The 20,370-nt window shown below is 42.9% G+C and overlaps 1 protein-coding gene across 1 annotated transcript in view; it reads right to left on the reverse strand.

Annotated features, from left to right (window-relative positions):
• Positions 1-17,182, reverse strand: part of TOX3 (TOX high mobility group box family member 3) — a 108,908-nt gene extending 91,726 nt beyond the window's left edge. Inside the window, exon 1 of the mRNA XM_030925017.1 lies at positions 16,680-17,182. Within this exon, the coding sequence (XP_030780877.1) occupies positions 16,680-16,766 (87 nt within the window). The 5' untranslated portion in view covers positions 16,767-17,182. The remainder of the gene's footprint in view (positions 1-16,679) is intronic.
• Between the last annotated feature and the right edge of the window lie 3,188 nt (positions 17,183-20,370).

Below are 20,370 nucleotides of genomic sequence, written 5' to 3' on the forward strand. Positions count from 1 at the left end.
CCTTAGATATATTATTTCCTCCAATAGATTTTATTAACACAAATGGGGCAGCAGAGACTTCAAGAAGGACAAAAATCCTGTGTCAAAACCATTATATATATTGGCAACTTTTATCATCAGGAAAAGCATCTCAGGAAGTCGGATTCTAATGTATGGGTAGTGTTACAATGGAAATTTTAATGTGCAACTGAAATCAGGCCATGAGTTTTGTCTGTCATCAAATGTATCTGTTAACTTAGGGTTGAACTGCCCTGCCCCATGCCCCACCTTTTTTTTTTTTTTTTGACAGTGTCTCACTCTCTTGCCCAGGCTGAAGTGCAGTGGCATGATCTCAACCCACTGCAATCTCCGCCTCCCAGGTTCAAGCAATTTTCTGGCCTCAATCTCCTGAGTAGCTGGGATTACAGGTGCCCACCACCGCGCCTGGCTACTTTTTATATTTGTAGTAGAGACGAGGTTTCACTATGTTGGCCATAGTTGGCCAGGATGGTCTGGAACTCCTAACCTCAGGTGATACGCCCTGCCTCGGCCTCCCAAAGTGTTGGGATTACAGGCATGAGCCACCATGCCTGGCCCCATTTTTTTTTTAACTATACTTCTCTTTTCCCTCTCCACAACTGAATGGTCTTTCTCCCTTATATAAGAATCTTCTAGATCACTCCCATCTATTACACTCTTCTTGGTCTTCTGTTATCACTTCTTATTCATCTCACTAGCTTTTAACTTGGCTAGGTTTTCCTTTACTCGGTTTCTGCCTTGGACTTCCACAAGCTTCACCCTAATAATCATGCAGCCTTGAAAAACATGGAGGAAGGAAAACACTGTCACCTGCCATCTTGTACCTGCTTAAAGCTCCACTATTTTCAGTGTTTAAACTATGAAGAAAGGCTCAGATGATTAAAGCTGTATAGTCAAAACTACAGTGTCTTACAGGAATCTAGGATTGAGACAAGACGTAAAAAGAGGAACATGTAATATATTATTTTACCCCATTGGCAATTAGAAATCGCTAGCCAAAGCCAGGATTGGGGAGGATATTCGAAAAGTTATTAATGCAGACAGAGCAAGGCTTTTATGCCACCAAGAAAGTTATTTATTATAAACAATGGGTTTGGAGTCACACGGACAATAGCTATTTTAAAAACAACGAATATATCCAGACAAGGTGCAAAAATATAAAGGCAGGCAATCCTAGTTTGTGGTGCTGATCTAACCACTGCAATGACGGTCAATAGTGACCCTGAGCAGAACTCAAACAGTTAAGAAAACTCACCAGCTGTTTTCCAAGGAATTTTATTTTTGCTTAAGGGTGTAAGTTTGATACTAAATATGGAGGGTGTTCAATGTCAAGTAGAGGACATAGCAATTTACCCTGCAGGCCAGTGTTCCCAGTGTCTACTATCCATATTGGATTAACTTAAGTGATATATAAAGAAAGTTTTTTAAAGTTTAATAGCTATGCAATTATTGTATGGGTAATCTTTACACATTGCAAGCAATACAGGGTCGCCATATGCAATGGTGATACAAATTAAAAAATGGGTCAATGTAAAAAATTATAAATAATAGCAGTGATAGGTAGATATAGTGGAAATGAATATGGCAAATCTGAGAACGCATTGCCCTAAACAAAAGCAAGACATTGGAAGTGTTCAGAAGGAAAATGATAGCTGTCTAAGCTATCCTTTAGAAGATTAAATCAGAAGTAAAGCATAGATTCCACTGAAGGTGAGAAAAGATGACAAGCAGGGAGCAAGGCCTGGGCTAGGATACTGACGGCTGAAAGAAAAGAAAAAGATTATCAGAAGGAAAATTAAGAAGACATGAAGACTCCCTGGACTAAGGAAATGAAAGAAACCAAGTAATCTAAATTAATTTTGAAGTTTTGCACCTGGAAATGATGTGGCACTGAAAAAAATAGATATTCAAAGGGGAGTTTGGGGGGCAGTGGGGATGCAGGTTGCCCTCTGGCTTATGCTGGATTTGAAAGTACGGCAGAGAGGGAGCGGTCATAGCCTGGAGAGAGCCACTATGCAGGAGATGAGAAATGTAGATCACAATAGAGATGAGGATTTGAGACCCTGGGGTAGATTGCAAAAATGGCCACAATTCTCCACACCTCCGTCTATCCATGCCCTTCTGTAATGTAACTTTGTGGCTCCTCCCATCAAGAAATGGATTCTGTGTCCTCTCCCCGAGAACCTGGGCTGGCCCAGTGACTTGCTTTAGCCAGTAGAATGTAGTAGAAGGAACAGTGTGCCATTTCTGGGCCTGGACTCAAGGGTTCTTGTGTACTTTCCTGCTGTCTCAGAATACCGCCATCATGAACTAGCCCAGGCTGGCATGCTGGAAGTGAAAGACACATGCCAGAGAATTGAAGGACTCCGGTGGACAGCCAGCCAACCTCCTGAAGCAAACCCTCCCTGCCTATCTGCAATTGACTGCAAACACATAAGAGAACCCAGAAGAGGAGAAGCACTGCCCTTCTGAGCCCAGCCTAAATTGCTGATTTGCAGAATCACAAACAAAATATGTGTTTTTGAAGTCACAAAGTTTAGAGGCGGTTTATCACTAGTGATTGATAACTGAGACAAACAACACAGGTCTGCCTAAAAAGTGTAAAACATACAGAGGCAAAGGAGTAAGAGGTCAAGATTTAGCAGGACATTCCCAATCCCTGGGAAGAAGGGGGAAAGCTCTAGACAAGATGACAGGGCAATGGCGATCAGAAACATTCAAGTATATAATATCAGGGAACCAGGAACATGGGGGCAGGGGACACAGAGGATAAAAGTGGGGTTAGAAGTCAAGGATTCATCAAGGAGGTATAGCACTGGGCTTAGCAGAGCATCTGCCTAGAGAAGGCACTAGTATTTTTGCAAGAATGATTGAAGTTTGATCTGTCAAGGCAGAGCTTGCTGGAGAAGAGTGAGAAGATGGTGTCAGTAACATAACAAGGAATAGAAGTGGTCTATGGAGTGTTGAAGAGGGCCTGGGTGGGAAAGATATGGAACCCCAAGTAAAGATTACTTGCTTGAAGAAACATTCAGAGGGATGTTGAAGACGAGGTCAACAGAGTTGGACAAAAGTGTAAATGTGAATGGTCCTTTCTCTAGGACCCTACAATCACAAGTGTGGCAGGGACCATCCATGCCAGCATCACTTGCGTACTTGTAAGCAATGCTCACTCTCAGGCCCACGCCAGACCTATTACCTGTCTTTTATCCAGATCCCCATGTGCCATTCAAGTATGAGAAGCTCTGCTCTAGGAAGTACAAAGACAAGGAACTGAAGAGCATTTAATGACATCTTGAGAAAGTCATTCTGCTTTGAATTCCCTTTCAAGCCCCCAGAAAAAAATAAGACAAAGTCTTGGCTTGGTGCTAAGCCATCTTCCACACCTACCTCCCTAACACTTGCAAATCTCCCTTTTCAACAGAGTTCAACAGAGAGCAGAGCCTTAGGCAAGCAAGGTCTCCAGTGAGATTTGAAAAACACTGTTTACACCCCTTTTGTGTTTATTTTTAGGATTTTCTTTTATGTGTGGAAAGCAATCAGGTTTTCCATTTGCAGTAGTCTTAATTTCACATTGATTTATTTAAGAGGAAAAAAGAGGTAAATAAAGCTATGTAGCATATAATAATGTGGATGCAAATGAGAAGACAGCAAAAGTTGTTACGAGTGAGGTAGCACTCAAAGCGAAGACTGGAAAATCTACAGTGGAAGTCAGAAGACATCTGGGCATATTCGAAGGTAGAAAGGCAAGAGACAGGAAAGATGGGAGCTGTTTGCAGAACCAAGAATATTCAACAGGCAGGAAGGATTGTTGGAAGGATTTATCCCAGAGCAGAAACTGCCCTCTCTGGGTCTGGAAGAAAGAAAGAACTGGTCCCTAAATGGGTGAGGATGACAAATGAGAGATCTAAGGCAGATAATATCAAATTCTTCGTAAGTAAAAGATTGGAGAGTCCCTCTAAAATGAGGGTAAGTTGGTTTGACTGGGACTGGAAAAGAGTATGAAAGACTTGGAATATCCATTGTGGACAATGCCCAAAAGAATAAACAGATGAAAAGAATTCGGCAGCAAAGACCCAGGGACAGTCAGGCAACATTAATTTTTACTAAGGAAAATGGACACAGTTTATCCCAAAGCTGAGAAATGAAACTCTAAGGCTGACACAAAAAATACACCAGCAAAGAAAAGGGGGCGGAGGAGATTAGGTAGTAGTGGCAAGCATAGCTGACAAGTCCTCATAGTCAAGGTTACATAAAGAGTCAAAGGTTGGCCAGGTGCAGTGGCTCACGTCTGTAATTCCAACACTTCAGAGGGCCAAGGTGAGAGGATCACTTGAGGCCAGGAGTTCAAGACCAGTCTGGTCAACATAGCGAGACACCATCTCTACAAAATAATTAAAACTTAGCTGGGCAACTCCTGTTCTTCTCTCATCCCTGCCTAGGCAAAATCTGCCACCAAGTCATCTTCACATCCATTGTTCTCTTGCTGCCACCAACACATCAAATACTGATTTTAAAAAATTAAAAATAAAATGTAAACTTAAACACTTCTAATAGGGATCATCACAACTGCAGTCCAGCTCCTTGAAAATGGACAAGTAACTTCACTGTGGCATTCCTATTGCCTAGAAGTATCTGACGCATAGTATGTCAACACATATTCACCCAAATACTAAAGCACTTGTAGTCCTAGCTACTCAGGAAGCTAAAGGAGGAGGACTGCCTGAGCCCAGGAATTTGAGTCTGCAGTGGCTATGATCACACCACTGCACTCCAGCTGGGGCAACACAGCAAGACCTTGACTCTTAAAAAAAAAAGGGTTAATGGAAAAGCCCAGTGGACTGGACTGTGGGAACAAGATTCTCAGTGGATATAGGGATATAGGGAGCGAGAAATAAACTAGGTTTGATCAAAAAGGAAAAACATCACTTTTTTAAAAACTGGTTTTTAAAATATCAACTAAATATTAACTAATGCTCAAAATTTTGTTACCAAGAGCAGGAACTTGATAAATGGTGCTATAAAAACTCAGGAAAATTTTTGAAAAGAAGAGAAATTTGGGCCTAAAATGCAGGTAATCAATTAAAATTAGGACATAATGATATGAGGTTCTTGCAAAGAACATAAATCACTGGGTATTTGCATGCGCAAAATAAAATCCCAAAACTGAAGAAAGGCCCGGAAAGATATAAATCTTATCACAGTGTATCTCTGTCACCAAAAGAGGATCCTCCAAGAAGCACATAAAAACTAAAACTTTGAAGTTTAGGAAAAAAAAGAACACTACAGTAAATACATAAAATTTCAAACTTTGAGATACCCCAAAAGGGTTTCTCAGACCTCACCCATCACTCACTCATGCACAGCACACCTACTGAACTACCTGGTGTCGCTTCCTCTCCACCCACTCCTTCCATAGTAATTGAGAGTTTCACTGGGCACATGGCCAGCCACAATATAAAATACATTTCCTGAGTAACCGGGTGTGGCCATGTGATGCAGGCTAGCCAGTGAGATATAAGCAAAGTGACATGTGGCAGCTTCTGGAAACCTTCGTTTACCCTTGATCCACCTCAATCCCCTTCCTCCTTCTTGCTGGCTGGACCATGGAGGCTGACTGGAGGTCAACCTTGAGCCATAAGGATGAGGGTCACAGGATAGCTAGAGGCAGCTTGGCTCTTCAGTATTTAAGAGGCCCCCACACTAGCCTTGGACTACTTCCCTCTAGATTTGGTTAGGGAAACAAGAAATGAATATCTACTTCATTTAAGACATTGCTGTTCAAGACTTTTTCTATTACATGTACATTGAACCCTAATGTACCCTCTTTGCTATTATGGGGGCCTCCTATTCCTTGACCAAAATTTCTTCAATGGCCTGAATACTTGGATTAAAAGCAGTCACTTCAATACCTCATTTCCCTCAACTCCTGTTCTTCTCTCATCCCTGCCTAGGCAAAATCTGCCACCAAGTCATCTTCACATCCATTGTTCTCTTGCTGCCACCAACACATCAAATACTGATTTTAAAAAATTAAAAATAAAATGTAAACTTAAACATTTCTAATAGGGATCATCACAACTGCAGTCCAGCTCCTTGAAAATGGACAAGAGACTTCACTGTGGCATTCCTGTTGCCTAGAAGTGTCTGACGCATGGTATGTCAACATATATTCACTCAAATACTAAACTACAACCAGATCTTCTGCTCAACAGTATTTTTATTCATCTCTAGTTCACTTCTTACCACATTTTATGTGCCAGACACTTCTCTAAATGCTAGATGTACCATGTGCATCAAATTAAACACATCCCCTACCCTCAGGAAGTTTACATTTCAGTGGAAAGAGATCAACAAGGAGCAGATGAATAAATGAACAATCAAGAAATTCAAATGGGGTATGTGCTATGAACAAAATTATGAAGGTAGAGAGATATTAATTAGAGGGATGGGGAAAGTATATTTTAGAAATTGAGATATTTTTATATGGTCAGGACATACTTGAAGGTGACATCTGGGCTCAGACATGAATGCTGAGAAGAGGCCAGCCAAGTGCAGACATTTGGGGAGAGGGCTCCAGACAGAGAGAACAACAAGTTCAAAAAGATGGGATGAAGGCTGGTACCATTAAAACACATGAAGTGAGGGCAGAGGGGAGGAGTGGTAAGAAGAGGAAGTAGGAAAAGTACACAGGGATAGATCTCAGGCTTGTCAATCAATTCCCATGCCCATACATATTGTTATCTCTCTCTCTCCTCTCTTCCCCAACATCTTTTCTACTGAAATAGATATACACTATACATATATATGTGTGTGTGTGTGTGTGTATAGTACAATATATATTTCTTACTCTATATCCATACAGCCACTGAGAATCTTGTTCCCGCAGTCCAAGCCACTGGCCCTTTCCTTAACTCTTGAATTTTTTAAGAGTCAAGGTCTTGCTGTGTTTCCCAGGCTGGAGTGCAGTGGTGTGTGTACATATATACATATATATACACATGTGTGCACATATTTATATATATATATGTGAATCTTCTGTCATCTTCTGTTTCTTTCCTATTATTGCAAATAAATAGTTACCAAGCCTTCATTTAAGGATTTAAGGGCTAACTCTCCTTTATCTACAGTCTTCGTTCCAACAGCAACTGACCACCCAATCCATCATTCAATAGCTCTCTCACTCTCTCTCTAATCTCTTCTTCACACATGTTCAGACATTGTCTTGAAAATATCTTTTCATTAGCCCCACTTCAAAATGTCACCCTCTACCTATACACACACACATATGTATGTAAGCACATACATATGCAAATGTACCAAGACACACACATATACACGTAGTTTACTAGTACCTACTCAATACAACCTAGGATCTTTCACCATTCTAGTGTCTCCACAATTTGTTCTCAACCAACCACATCTCCCACCATGGAAAGAGAAAATCTCATATCCATAGAATATCCAGGTGACCTATAGGTTTCTTGAAGGCAGACTACATCCAATCTCAGCCCCAACAAGAAGGGCATTCCTAATATAAACAATATTTATGATATCTGCATTACATAAACACAGGCTCATTTTGGTTTCCACAAAGAATAATAATAAACATAGACAGTGGAAATCTTCAGAAATCTTCAAAGTTATCAAGCTTCACTCCAGTTAGCAGTTTCAATGGACTTTGCTTTCCTATCCTACACCCACATTCTCTCATTGTGACATCAGCACTGTTTTTCCTCCAAAGAACGACAGCTCCATACTCTTAGCTCGTGTGGCTTCCAAGAAGATGCCAGTGTCCAGCTCCCCCACTGGCATGCCTACATGGCTATGAGCCTGGGCATGGGACCCAAGTCTATCCAATAAGACTTGATCCAGAAAAGTTGCTGAAACAAGCAAGAAAGCATCTCTCCCTCTTGAGAAGGCTGAGCTGTGAGAATGTAACTTGGAGCTGCTGCTGGACAACTTCCCACTGCTTGAGTACACCCTGGCTGATTTAAAAAACAAAAGAAAAAGAAACGAAAACAACGAAAGCAGAGCTAATATAAGAAAGTCTTGATAGCATCCCTTGAGACTCTAGATCCAGCTATGCCTGAAACAAAACTTACAATCCCTTTTCTATTTAACTCAGTTTCACTGAAGTCTTTTTCTCACTTGCAACCAAAGCATTTTTACTAAAACAATCATTTTAACCACTTTTGCATTAAACTTTTTTATTAGAATTTTTTAAATAAGTCAAATAATAAAGGTTGAATCTCTCATTAAAGATAAGTTGGCATCAAGGAGCGGCATGAAGGATCTACCGAGTATATTTTATTAACTGTTCGATATTTCTAGATTTAACTCATCCCCTTTTGCAAGAAGATCAACTTCCAACCAATCATACATATTTCATAAAAGTTTTCTAGTCAGGTCAGCATTTTGAACTTCTACTTCCTACACCTAGGAGATTTTTTAAAGAAACTGTAGAATTTTTATTATTCTACAGTAAATCCCTTGCTTATTACAAATTAGCTGTAGAAATTGCTGCAAAAAATCCCACAATATGGTAGTTATACTACATCCATTTAAAATAAATTCAATTTTAAAACTCACTCTTATCACCATATTTGACATAATTCTTCTGCATAAACAATTTAGTCAATGTAGATAAGGCTACATGAAATTTTCAGTATTTGGAATAGAAGGATCCAGCTTAAAACCTCACTCCCCCAAAAGAATGAGTGTAGATCATTCAAATATGAATTTAGAGTAAAAACTCAAATGTGTCTTCATATTAGCCCATTTGTGTATCTTCAAATTCTTCTTTTATAAACAAAGCAAAATTGAATTAAGATTAAAGATAGAATGTTAATCATACAAGAAGGGCCATTTTCCAGGGCCTGGCGTGTTTTACACAAGCATGAAACATATTTAAGAGAACATGGCCTCCCTGAGGAAGAGATTAAGGATACAAACCTAGGAAACAAAGAAAATAAAACGATCTACCTCAAAGGGATAAGATTAAACCTGTGAGAAGCTCATGCAGACCTTAAATGAAAGCCTCTACTCCTTATATTTTTAAACAGGGTTTTTTTTTTTTTTTTTTTTTAGAGCACTAAATCCACCTTCAAAATATATTTGAATTTGTAAGCATACTTAGCAAAAATCCTATCCTTTCTTATTAACCATACTCAAAACAGATTCTCTAAGATAGTTATGACACCATTAACATTTCACAAAACCCAAAAAAATACGTTTCCCAGAAAAATAAATGTTTTCATTCACGAACGGCTAATATGGTTTTAAATTATGTTATTGAAAATTTCGCATCATTCCCCCTTAATAACCACTTAAGAATGTTTCCTTCCAAACAACTATTAAGAGAGAAAGGATGCTTCATCATGCAAACACACACACAAACACACATTCCTTGTTTATGTCATTGTTTTTAATGGTGCAATAGGATTTCCAAATTCTCCGAGTTTCACGTTACTTCCTAAATTACTGCCTCACTGACTGGGAAGCTGAATTGGCAACACCAGCCAATCCTCAAGTCCAAGGATGTTGTCCTTGCTTTTCCTGTCGCCTTCCTCTTGAAGGACTCAAATTCATTTCCATTGCTTTAACACAAACAGAAAGACTCCAACTTTGGTTGTTCAGCCCTGAACTCTCTCTTGAGTTCCAGTGCATGACTCTGTAAGAATATACCACTGAAATATCCAAAATGAGCTTTATCTGGTTATCTTTCCTCAAAACCAGCTTCTCCTCTCTCTGTTCTGCTTCCACTCAAGGTCTTACCATTCGTCCAGGCCCCAAATTCAAACACCCTCAATCATTTCTGCTTCCTCTTTCTGCCTTCCCAAGTCGGGAGGTTCTCTTTAGTGCTTTCTTTTCTTTTGCATCCAAATTCACATATCCTTGATTCAAATCCTTCCCATACCTTACCTCAACTGGGTGATGGCATCCTACCCAGTCTCTCCTACTCTTGCCGGGGCCTACACCAATCTACTCAAAAGGTCAGATCCATCTTTACAAAAGTAAAACTCTAACCAAGCCATCAGTCCACTTAACATTTTTCAGGCGAGGCGCAGTGGCTCACGCCTGTAATCTCAGCACTTTGGGAGGTCAAAGGCAGGAGGATCACTGGAGACCAGGAGTTCAAGACCAGTCCTGGCAACATAGCAAGACCCTGTCTCTGCAAAAAAAATAAAATGAAAAAGTTAGCCAAGCATGGTGAACACACACCTGGGGTCCCAGCTACTCAAGAGGCCTCCCAGGAGGCCTGAGTAGCTGGGACCACAGGTATGTGTGGATCTCTTGAGCCTGGGAAATCGAGGCTGCAATAAGCCATGGTCACTGCACTCAAGCCTGGGCGACACAGCAAGACTCCATTTCAAAAAATATGTATGTGTATATGTATATTCTTCAAATGCACTCAGATGCAGACACTGTTGACTGTCTTTTCAACAGCCTTCTTCCTTGCTAACAGAGCGTAACACTAATTAATTACACTCATGTGGCAATGCCCAACCTCAGGGATGATGCTGGATTGGTCTAAACTGATCACAGTAATCTTCCTCTTTGCTAGTGAGTGGCCTAGGGTTGGTACACAACCCACTTCTGACCAGTAAGATAAAAGGAAGGGTCTAGTGGAAAAAGTTTTCCTTCTTGCCAACAGATGTAGAGGAAGAGAAAGTACTCATTTGCTGCCACTCCCACCACCATCACCTTGCTTCTCATTTTGTGTTTTCATGTGAGGATGTGACACCCAGAGCTACAGCAGCCAACTTGTGGCCATGGGAAGACTGCTAAAACTCCAAGGACAGCAGAATAAAAAGAAAATCAAAGAAGGGCTCTTAAAGACATCAATGAACCATCCAAGATAGCCTAGCACTGCCAACCTAAAGACTTCTTTGAAGATAAACCTGTGTCTTTTATGGTTTATGCCACCGTTTTTTCTGTTATCTGCAGCCCAAAGCACTCTAACTGATAAACTTAGAAAGAGCAAACTCTTGACCTTACCACAGAAGGCCCTCTGCATGATGTGCTACTCAAAGTGTAGTCTACAGACCCACAACCTTGGCATTGCCTGGGAGCCCAGCCCTGGGCCCATGAATCAGAACCTCCAAGGGTAAAGTCCAAAAGTCTGTGTTATAACAAGCTCCCAGCTGGTTCTTGTGCATGGTGAAGTTTGAGAAACACTGCTCTACAAAGTTATCACAAATTACTTTTTACCATCTCAGCTACTATCCTACATAGGATGAGGTGCACTTGATTTGCAATTTGTCTGGTGATAGTAACCTTACTGGGTTTGAGCATCATTTGTTGCTCCTTTAGTTTCTTCTCCTCTTAATCAAAGTCTTCAAACTTGAAGCCTCCAGGACCCGAGAGGATTACAAAGGTCTGAATATAAGACAGGCTGTGAAGTAGGCCGTGATGAACTACGGGGTACAGGCACATCTGAAGGACACCGAGCAGACGTTGTCATACAAGGAAATTGGTTCAGTGTTTTCACATTTCTAAAGAAAAGCTGGAATCCAGATTTATATGCAAAGTTATTTAGATATAGACAACCAAGGTTGTTTTAATACTCTGCAGATTAAACAAATTTTCAAGTGGATTCACATCCAGCTGAGTTTGTGACATGAAGTAGAGATTCCTTGAAATATCGACACATACTTTGAAAACTGTGACCACATACATTCACTGACTTCATTTAAAATGACTAAAATTAATTTTCTTTGGCTAACTATATGCTAGTCTCTACTGAGCACAGGGTCTTCATCAATAGCCCAGCATCTGGAGTGGTCAAATAAAGAGTTTGTGGACCTCTAGTTAGGGGCAGCAGGACTGTTTTATCCATTAATCACTATAGACCACACACTTAGAACTGCAAGCTTCTCATGGGTCCACAACAACATGAGAAAAAAATAAACTGGCCACACAACACCAGAAAACTACAAAATTACAACTAATAGATGTGAAGCTAAATGTTTACAAAATGTAAACATATGTCAATGGATCCATATCAATTCGGATACGGTATCATATCACATTAGATTAAATGCAGGAAAGTGGATGCATTTTAATGTTTGATGGGGCGTGGAGGGGAGCTCAGATCAATAGTGCTTAGAGCTGCCAAGGTTCTAAAAAGGCCCTGGGTACCAACCTGAAGCCAACCATTCTGTGGTAAGTCTAGTCTTCACAGGTGTCACAAATTTCTTTATGCAGCTCTACTCTATTCTATTCAACTGTCTACATAGTTGGACATGAGAGTAGAACTGTCCACATAGTTGCACATAAACCATAAATGACTATTAAAAAATTATGTTTGGATCCTCATCTACACATGAATTTAAGACAAGAAGTGCAAGAATCAGCACACAAGCAAGTTTTGAGGGTCCCACATAATGATTTTAACTATTTTTTGTTAATTTATTACAACATTTAAAATTCATGATAATTCACATAAAAACCCAGATTATCATCCTCTTGAAAAAATAATTGTAAAGTATAGAGATATCGGGCCCAAATGTTGGCAGGGCAACAGTCTACTAATGCTGATCAAGGCTACCCCTTTAAATGGGGTATGTTCTCTACTTGGCCACAAACCCTATCTCCATGTAGGCTAACTTACTGTCCCCCCCAAGAGACAATTGAGTTTATGTTCCCTGGTCTAAGGCTCTTAGAAAAACCTTATTTCTTTTTCACAATGTGGCTTCAATATCTTACGTGAAGACTTGTCATGATAGGATATAGGAATCTCTCAATCTAAGAAGAGTTTCAATCAAATTCCCCTCTCAATATGTTCTCAATTTGAACCACCATGATCCCCAAGAAGATGGACAAATGACAAATTACCCTTCAGTTTCTTTTGCCCTTCAAGCTAGCCAAGGCAGAAGCCCAATCAGGTGGAGTCAAAGCACTAATATAAGAATGTCTTAATTAAGCAGAGTGATCAATAAATAATACACATAATAATTAGAAAGCAAAGTCTGGGACTGATAGAATAAAAACAACATAGCACTGATCTACGTAAGGATGAGAGGTCAATAGCCATAATTCAAAAGGAAAAGCCCTAAAAATATGCAGAAATAGCTAGTAAATAGAGTTTAGTCCAAGTTCGTTAATAACTCACTATATGATTTCACCTCACACCTACATTAAATACAGTATCTTATTTTGGGATGGCAGAATTCTGACAACTACAGGTTGAGTATCCCTTATCTGAAATGCTTAGGACTAGAAGTTTCAGATTTAGGGGTTCTTTTGATTTTGGAATATTTGCATAATACTTACCAGTTCAGCATCCCTAATCCAAAAATCTGAAATCTGAAATGTTCCAATGAGCATTTTCTTTGACCGTCACATCAGTGCTCAAAAAAGTTTTGGATTTTGGAGTATGTTGGATTTCAGATTAGTGCTACTTAAATTATATTTGCTAATTGATATTCTGTGTATTATTTTCTTACTGGTGAAAAGACAAAATGAACTCAGGAAAGAAAAATTACAAATATATAGTCAAAGAGTCACCAATTCATTTGAGTAACATAATGAGTTTTTATTTCTTAATATACGGGGTTTAATTTGTTAACCACACCAGAAAAAGAAATGTTCAAACAGTCAACTTTCTACTTGAAATTAAAATGGAAATTAGCCCTTAGGAAACAGTGATGACTTTAAGTTTATACATCAGTGGCTGGTTCATGAATTATTAACTGATTTTAATGATCCTGGCTATATTTTATTTGAAGTTATTCTCCTACTTGCAATGACTTTTGAACCCACAAAACTCTTTCATCCATTCTCCATAGACACAGTACACTTTCATGAGCGCTGACATTTGAAAAGGATCCATATACTCACAGAATGTAAAGATAATACACATGCATATAATTTATACAAAGGACTCTGGTCATTTGTTAAAGAGAGAAATGAATGAAACCCTATTATTCACGGTTTGTAAATAAATTTAAAGATAAGCGCTAACTTTCACTTGTTAAGCCTAGAGCCAAGAGTTCTGTGTTTCTTCTAAAGTTTCCCAGATGGTCATTAAAACAAGAGAGGGCAGAAACATACTTTCTTTGAAATCCATCATTTCCTATCCAGAAAGATAATACATGTCATCAAAAGTTAAGTCTTTAGAGATTAATTAATAATTTGAGTATTTTCAAATAAAATAAATGCACGTCTTTACATGCTAGTTTTTACATTTTCAGTATAAACCTATATTGAACAGCACCACTTCAGACACACAAATTAGCTGTGAAACAAAATGCTATAAACCTTTAATTAGCACTTGCTGCTTTATACCCATAAAGTTATTACTTCCTCTTCTACTATATTATCTGTAAAGAAAAATTATGGAAAATTAAATTGTGTTTTTCACTTCTGAAAATAAAAGTAGCAAAATATAGTATTGTGGCTCAGTTTAAAGATAGTTATATTTTTACCTGCAAGGAAGTCAATACAAACATCCCTTAAAATAAGTATAATTTGATTCCTACCAATATTAAGCGCTATGTCTAACTTTTGTAACTTGGGTACACAGAGCACTGATGACGATCAGATTGCTAAATAAGTAAGAAAGCAAGTTATTTCAGGCAAATAGCTGCATTAAGAAAATACGACAGTAAGCCAACTTGCATCCACACTCCTGAAGCTGAACAAGCATCTCAATAAATAATGTCTGTTTTCAAGCTTTATATACCCTTCCTGAAATAAATGTTCTGAGCTTAAATAGACTCAAAATAGCCTTTCTCAGAAAATAAAAAAGAGACATACACAAAACACCCCCAATTTCCTCTGGTCCCTTGAAGTACCCTTGGGATCCCAGTGAACAGAGATTTGCCACGCATTGCAGTCACTGCATTTGTACAATAGGTTTCTATTTTGGTGTCATTCGAGTGTTGCTGATCTTAAATCAGAGAAAGAAGGAGTTACATTAGGCAAGGTAATGGCTTCCAAAAATAAGAGCATGCCCAGTTTATACAAGGCTTGCATCCACATGCTAAGTTGTAAGGAGAAAAATAATACCCCACTGGAACAATTAGGTGGATTCTCAGAAACACTACATACTTAATTAGGCTGCCTAAGTCCCTTACTGAGCATACATGGGGGACTTTTTAAAGCATTTAATAACCTGAGTAAATCCAAAATCAGAGGACACAAACTAATCCTTAACTCTGGCTCCAGCGATCGGCCTTTTCTTGCCTCTTTTTAAATGCTTAGCGTAGCCCTTAGAATGCGGAGAGCAGGAACGCTCCAACCACCAAAGGGTTAAAGCACAAGGAATAAAGTCCCCTCGATCTATATTTGTTGGGAGGCCCCTCTGTGCCAGACGCGGAGCTGGGCGATGATGACACTGGAAGGCGAGCAAGAGAGACCCTAATGTTTTTTTACAAACTTCAGCACTGGAGTTGGGAACGGAGTATAAACAAATAGAAAGGAACACGAGCCTCCATCAGCCACGGGGCACAGCAAACTGTTCCTCACTCTAGATGCAATTCCTCCTCTTCCTGTTATTTATTCATTAGTTTTGTTTAGCACCTTTCTTTTAGCAGACTCCTTATTTCCTCCTGTTATCCAAGCAATCATAAACAAACTACGATTTGAAAGAAAAAGGGAGGAGGGAGGAGCAGGAGGAAGGGTAAAGAAAATCACATTCAAAAGGTACAGGCCATCCAGAGCCCGGCTGTTTCTCTGAATCTCGCCCTCAGGGTGATGTTTTCGGCAAATTCGGCGTTGGGGGCTTCAGGGAGGACAGAGGACACCGAGGGGTGGTGGTGGTGGTGGTGGTGGGAGGGCGGGGGGGAATTCCGCGCGGCCCGGGTACCAGGGCTGCGACTCTCGCCCGCCTCCCTGCTCCGAGGGGCGCCCGCTGCCCTTCTGAGGTCCACCTAGCCACCTGGAACGCTCGGTCCTCGAAGTTGGCGCAGGGGGAGGTGGAGAAGGTGAGGTGACTCCAGGGTATGGTGTGGAGGTCTCCAATCCCGATCTCCCCGAAATGCAAAACTTACCACCCCCGCCCCAGAAAGAAAATGAGAGGAGAGAAGCCACTTACGCTAAGCGGGGAGGGGCGGGCACCCCGGTTCCGAGGTCCAAAGAGCCCTAGCGAAAGGGCAGCAAAGGCCACCTGCGGGGTCCCACCACTTACCCCACTCCCCTGTCCAAGGCATACTCAAAAGTTTGTTCCTTTCCGTCCGTAAGCTGCCCCGAGGCCGGCTCTCGAGTAGGTGGGGGAGGTAAGGACTGGGAGTGGGGGAGGGCAAGATCATCGGACTAGGAGATCAGGGACCCCCTGCGTTGCCCCCCCCACTCACTCCAGGGGGGCTGTGATCGTGTTTACTAATAACAGCAACAAACAATCACACAGGAGCCCCTCTTTTAGTCCTCGGGCTCTCTTCGCTTCTTTGGTGCAGCAAAGGAGAGTCTGGCGGGGAGGTGGGAGGGAGCGGAGAGGCTGAGGGGAGCGCCGGCTGGGGGACAAAAAGCGGCGTGGGATGGGGCAGAAACAGAAGCGGGGAGAGCTGGACAGAGACGAAGGCTCAAAGGTAAAGGAGTAAACAGGGGAGGAAAGAGGCCAAAGAAAAGTGCAGCAGGCGGTGAGCCTGAGCGCCGGGCGCGCCCGGGATGGGGAGGTGGCCCCCGCCCACCCGCCCCCCGGCCCGGCCCGGCCCGGTCACCTTGCTGTAGCCGTAGTACCCCAGGCACTGTGCGAAGTCTAGGCTGGCAGGGTCCCCGGCCGCCGCGGGGTAGAACCTAACATCCATGCCGGAGCCGGGCCCGGGGCCGGGGGCCGGGACTGGGGTTCGCCGGGGCCGGGACCCGCCTCCTCGCCGCCGCTAGATCCACCGTCGGGGGCGCCCGGGGGTGGCGCGCTGGACTCGCGGTCGGAGGAGCGCCGCGACCGGAGCCCGAGGAGCCCGGGAGTCGCGGCCGCCGCACACAAAGGCGCGGCCACGCGAGCCGCGGGAGAGCGGGAGGCGGCCCGGGGGACGCGCCCCGCCGGGGCACCGAGACAGCGCTGCGCGCGGGCCGGGCGCCGAGGGCGCGGGGCGCGGCGCGGGGGCCCGGGACGGCGCGGCGAGTTCAGGTGCGCTGGGCGAGGCTGGGACGGCGGCGGCGGCGGCTAGCCCCGCTCCTCCTCCTCCTCCCCGGGCGGACTGAGGAGACGAGCCGCGGAGACAAGGGGCCCGGCCCCTCCCCTCCTTCTCCCCCTCCTGCCTCCACCGCCGGTCCCCTCCCCGCGCCGCCGCCGCTCCGCCCCTCCCACCGCGGGCAGCTGGCTCGCCGCCCGCCCCGCCGGTGCGCTCCTCGGCCCGGACCGCCTCCGGGCGCGCCCACCCCGCCCCGCCGGCCCCATCACCCCCGCCGCGGCCTCCCCCTCTCCGGGGCCCCTCTTCTCCCCACCTCGCCCCCCTTCCCGCTCCGGTCCTCTTTGTCCCCGCTGCCTCGGAGCGCTCCTCTCTCCCCTCCTTTCCTCGGCCGAAGCGGACGCCAGCCCTGCGTCCCGTGTGTCCCACCCTCCTCCTGCGCGACCACCGCTTCCCCGGGCCCCAGCATCCCCAGGCCCTCTGCTCCCTTCCTGGCGCTTTCCTCCCCACGCCCCGCTTCCTTCCTTACGGGTGCCTGTGCCCGGGCCCCTCTCCTCGACCCCGCCTTGCCTTTCGAATGTCCCCTGCGTGGACACACCTAACCCAGACGCCAATCTGCAAGAGTGTCTCCCGGTAACCGGGAACCGGGACCCCAAGTTCACCTGTAGGATTTCCCAGAAGGGGTGTTGGGGCCTGACCTTTCACAGGTAGGCAGACTTGAAGCTTCCCAAGTGAAGCCTCATGTCGGTTCTCTTCGTATTCTCTTTGCTCTTGTTTGTATTCGAAAGGCATTTGAGTAACTGGATCTAGGCAGATCATTCACTGCTCTTAGAGAGAAAATGTCCCTATTTTCCTAAAAGGTCCTAGCTGATTAACTTCCCCACTCTGCACTCACCCACCCCCTCTTTATTTCTTTATCTTTCTTAAGCTCCATCTTTTTATTTATTTATTTTCTCATCGGCTTTATTGCTTTGAGTTAATCTGAGAGTTTGGCCTTCAGCCTTGTCGAAGAGAAGAGGCTTTATACTAGATGGGAACGTTGTGGAGAGGCCGTGAGATCTGCCCCCTCCCCAGTTTAGTTATCTGCGAGCCACTTTAACCAGAACGGAGACATTCTGAAATACTTCCTATGACACTCGCTAACAGTTTCGTCCCCTGGTCACACCTTGCTGGCCCAGGGCCTGAGCTTTTTCAGACAAGCATGACATGGGTTTTCTTTTCATTTCTTCTGTTCTCCAAAGTGGATCGGGCTTGCGACACCTGTGTGTGTACCTTCGCTCAATATTATCTTTCTGGAACGGAGCAGAAAAAAATAAACTTCAATTAGGTGAAAGTTTCTGTATTTGCTCTTCTCTTAGCAAAAACTTGGGTCAGGAGACTGCATGAGAGCGCAGTGTGTACTCAGAAAAGAAACAACTGCTCACATTGTCCCTGGGTTGACTCCTATTCCCACCCTCCCGAAAAAGCTTTGGTTTCCCCTCCCTAGTCTCCATTTAACGTTGACAACCCAGCGGCGCTCCCTAATGGCCCAGCAGGTTGCACAAATTGACAGTAAGCTGAGATATTATCAGGACAACACCCCATTGAGTAAGTTCTTGAAACGCAGAAGTGGAGGCCCTTTCTGTGGGCCACTGGGCGCCTGTGGCCTTTCCACCAATCAGAGCTGGAGGTTGCAGTGGCCACCTGTTGTCTAGCAAAAGAACATCTTTTAAGTTTCGCTATTAGTATTTAACAATAGCCTATAGAGCACGATCTTGTCACAGGAGAGGAGCAATGTGATGATCTGGGGTACCAAAAAAGAATTAAAAAAAAAAATTTTTTTTTACAGATAGCTCTTACAAGGAGCCAAAAGTCTGGAAAGCTAAGTTTTTCTTTGCAGACTCACAATCCTCACCTTCTGCGCATTCTGTTTTGCATCTGGAGCAATCTGAGCTTGATTAAAGGACGAGGAAAAGTATAATCAAAGTTACAGAGACTAAACTTGAACTTGTAATCAGACTTCGAGGATCAGGAATATAAATACGCTTCGCAGTGGAAACCCGCTAGCTGCAAGAATGGGAATTGCAAGTGGGCTGATGTACTGCATTCAGCTTTGGGCGGTGGAGCCTAGAAAATGAAGCGAGAACTTTACCCCTAAGGCTCTCAGGAGTTAGGAATGCTCAATGACAATCCCTAACTTCTGGCCATTGTTTTGGAAAAGTCTTTCTCTTAAATTTCCCTTCCCTGTTAGGATGCAAATACTTTTGAGAAGGGAACAATACTCATCCGTCTGCATTTTATTATTTGATTTAGGATGTAAGGTAAGCAAAAGATCTGAGTTTAGATTTTGATTGGGGGGAGGGGAAGAATTCGGGTGATGAGCTGAAGACGTGTATGTTGAGGCATTTCGAATGAGAAAATCACTGGAACAGAAAAAGGGCATTGGGCAAGGCTGCTGACTTGACGATTTTGCCCGATCTCCACGCATTTGGCAGCTAGCTATATTTATTTATGTATTTATTTATTTAAGTACCTACCATGTGCCAGACATGATTTTAGGCACTTGTGAATGAGAAAGAGGATTCGATTCCCAACATGACACATATAGAAGTCCTCAAAGAGGACTATGAATTGAGCTCTTGGAACACAAAATACACACGTACTCACATGCACACATGTATACATACCCTGAACCATCCCAGTCACCTGTCATGGCACAGCCACTAGCTGCTGTTGAGAGAAGCAACATGAAAAACAAACTCACATACAGTGTGAAGGATGCCAGCCTCTACATCCCCATGGTATTTGTATAAGAAGGCTCAAGGGATGAGGTAGTGCACACTGCTAGATCATTGCTGGATCCCAAGAACCTCAGACCATGCTTGGTGCATAGTTTGTTTGCAGGAAATAAATATTCATTAAAGAAAGAAAGTTTAGAAAGAACATGGGAAGGAAGAAGGAAAAAAATCAGAATGTTTTAATAGTGTAATTTATTTACACTATTTATTTGCAGGGAACCTTAAGGCAGGATTTGAGAAGAGTGTATCCAGGGCCTCTGATGTGAATTAGAACAATCTACCTTGGGTGGGGTGAGGGCCTTTTGCACCCTGCTGTTGTAGACTCTTCGTAAATATTAAAACCAGGATCCTATGTGGTTTCCTTTAGAACTGATCTGATTACACTCTCCATTGCTTTCGCACTATCATCTAATTTTAAGGGTTCCAGTGGTTTTGAAGACTATCCATTAAAAACTTTAGAATGATGCTTTAAAAAATTAAATGCAATTGTAACTGCCATGGTA

The sequence above is a fragment of the Rhinopithecus roxellana genome, chromosome 20 (assembly GCF_007565055.1).
Source record: "Rhinopithecus roxellana isolate Shanxi Qingling chromosome 20, ASM756505v1, whole genome shotgun sequence".
Classification (NCBI taxonomy): domain Eukaryota; kingdom Metazoa; phylum Chordata; class Mammalia; order Primates; family Cercopithecidae; genus Rhinopithecus; species Rhinopithecus roxellana.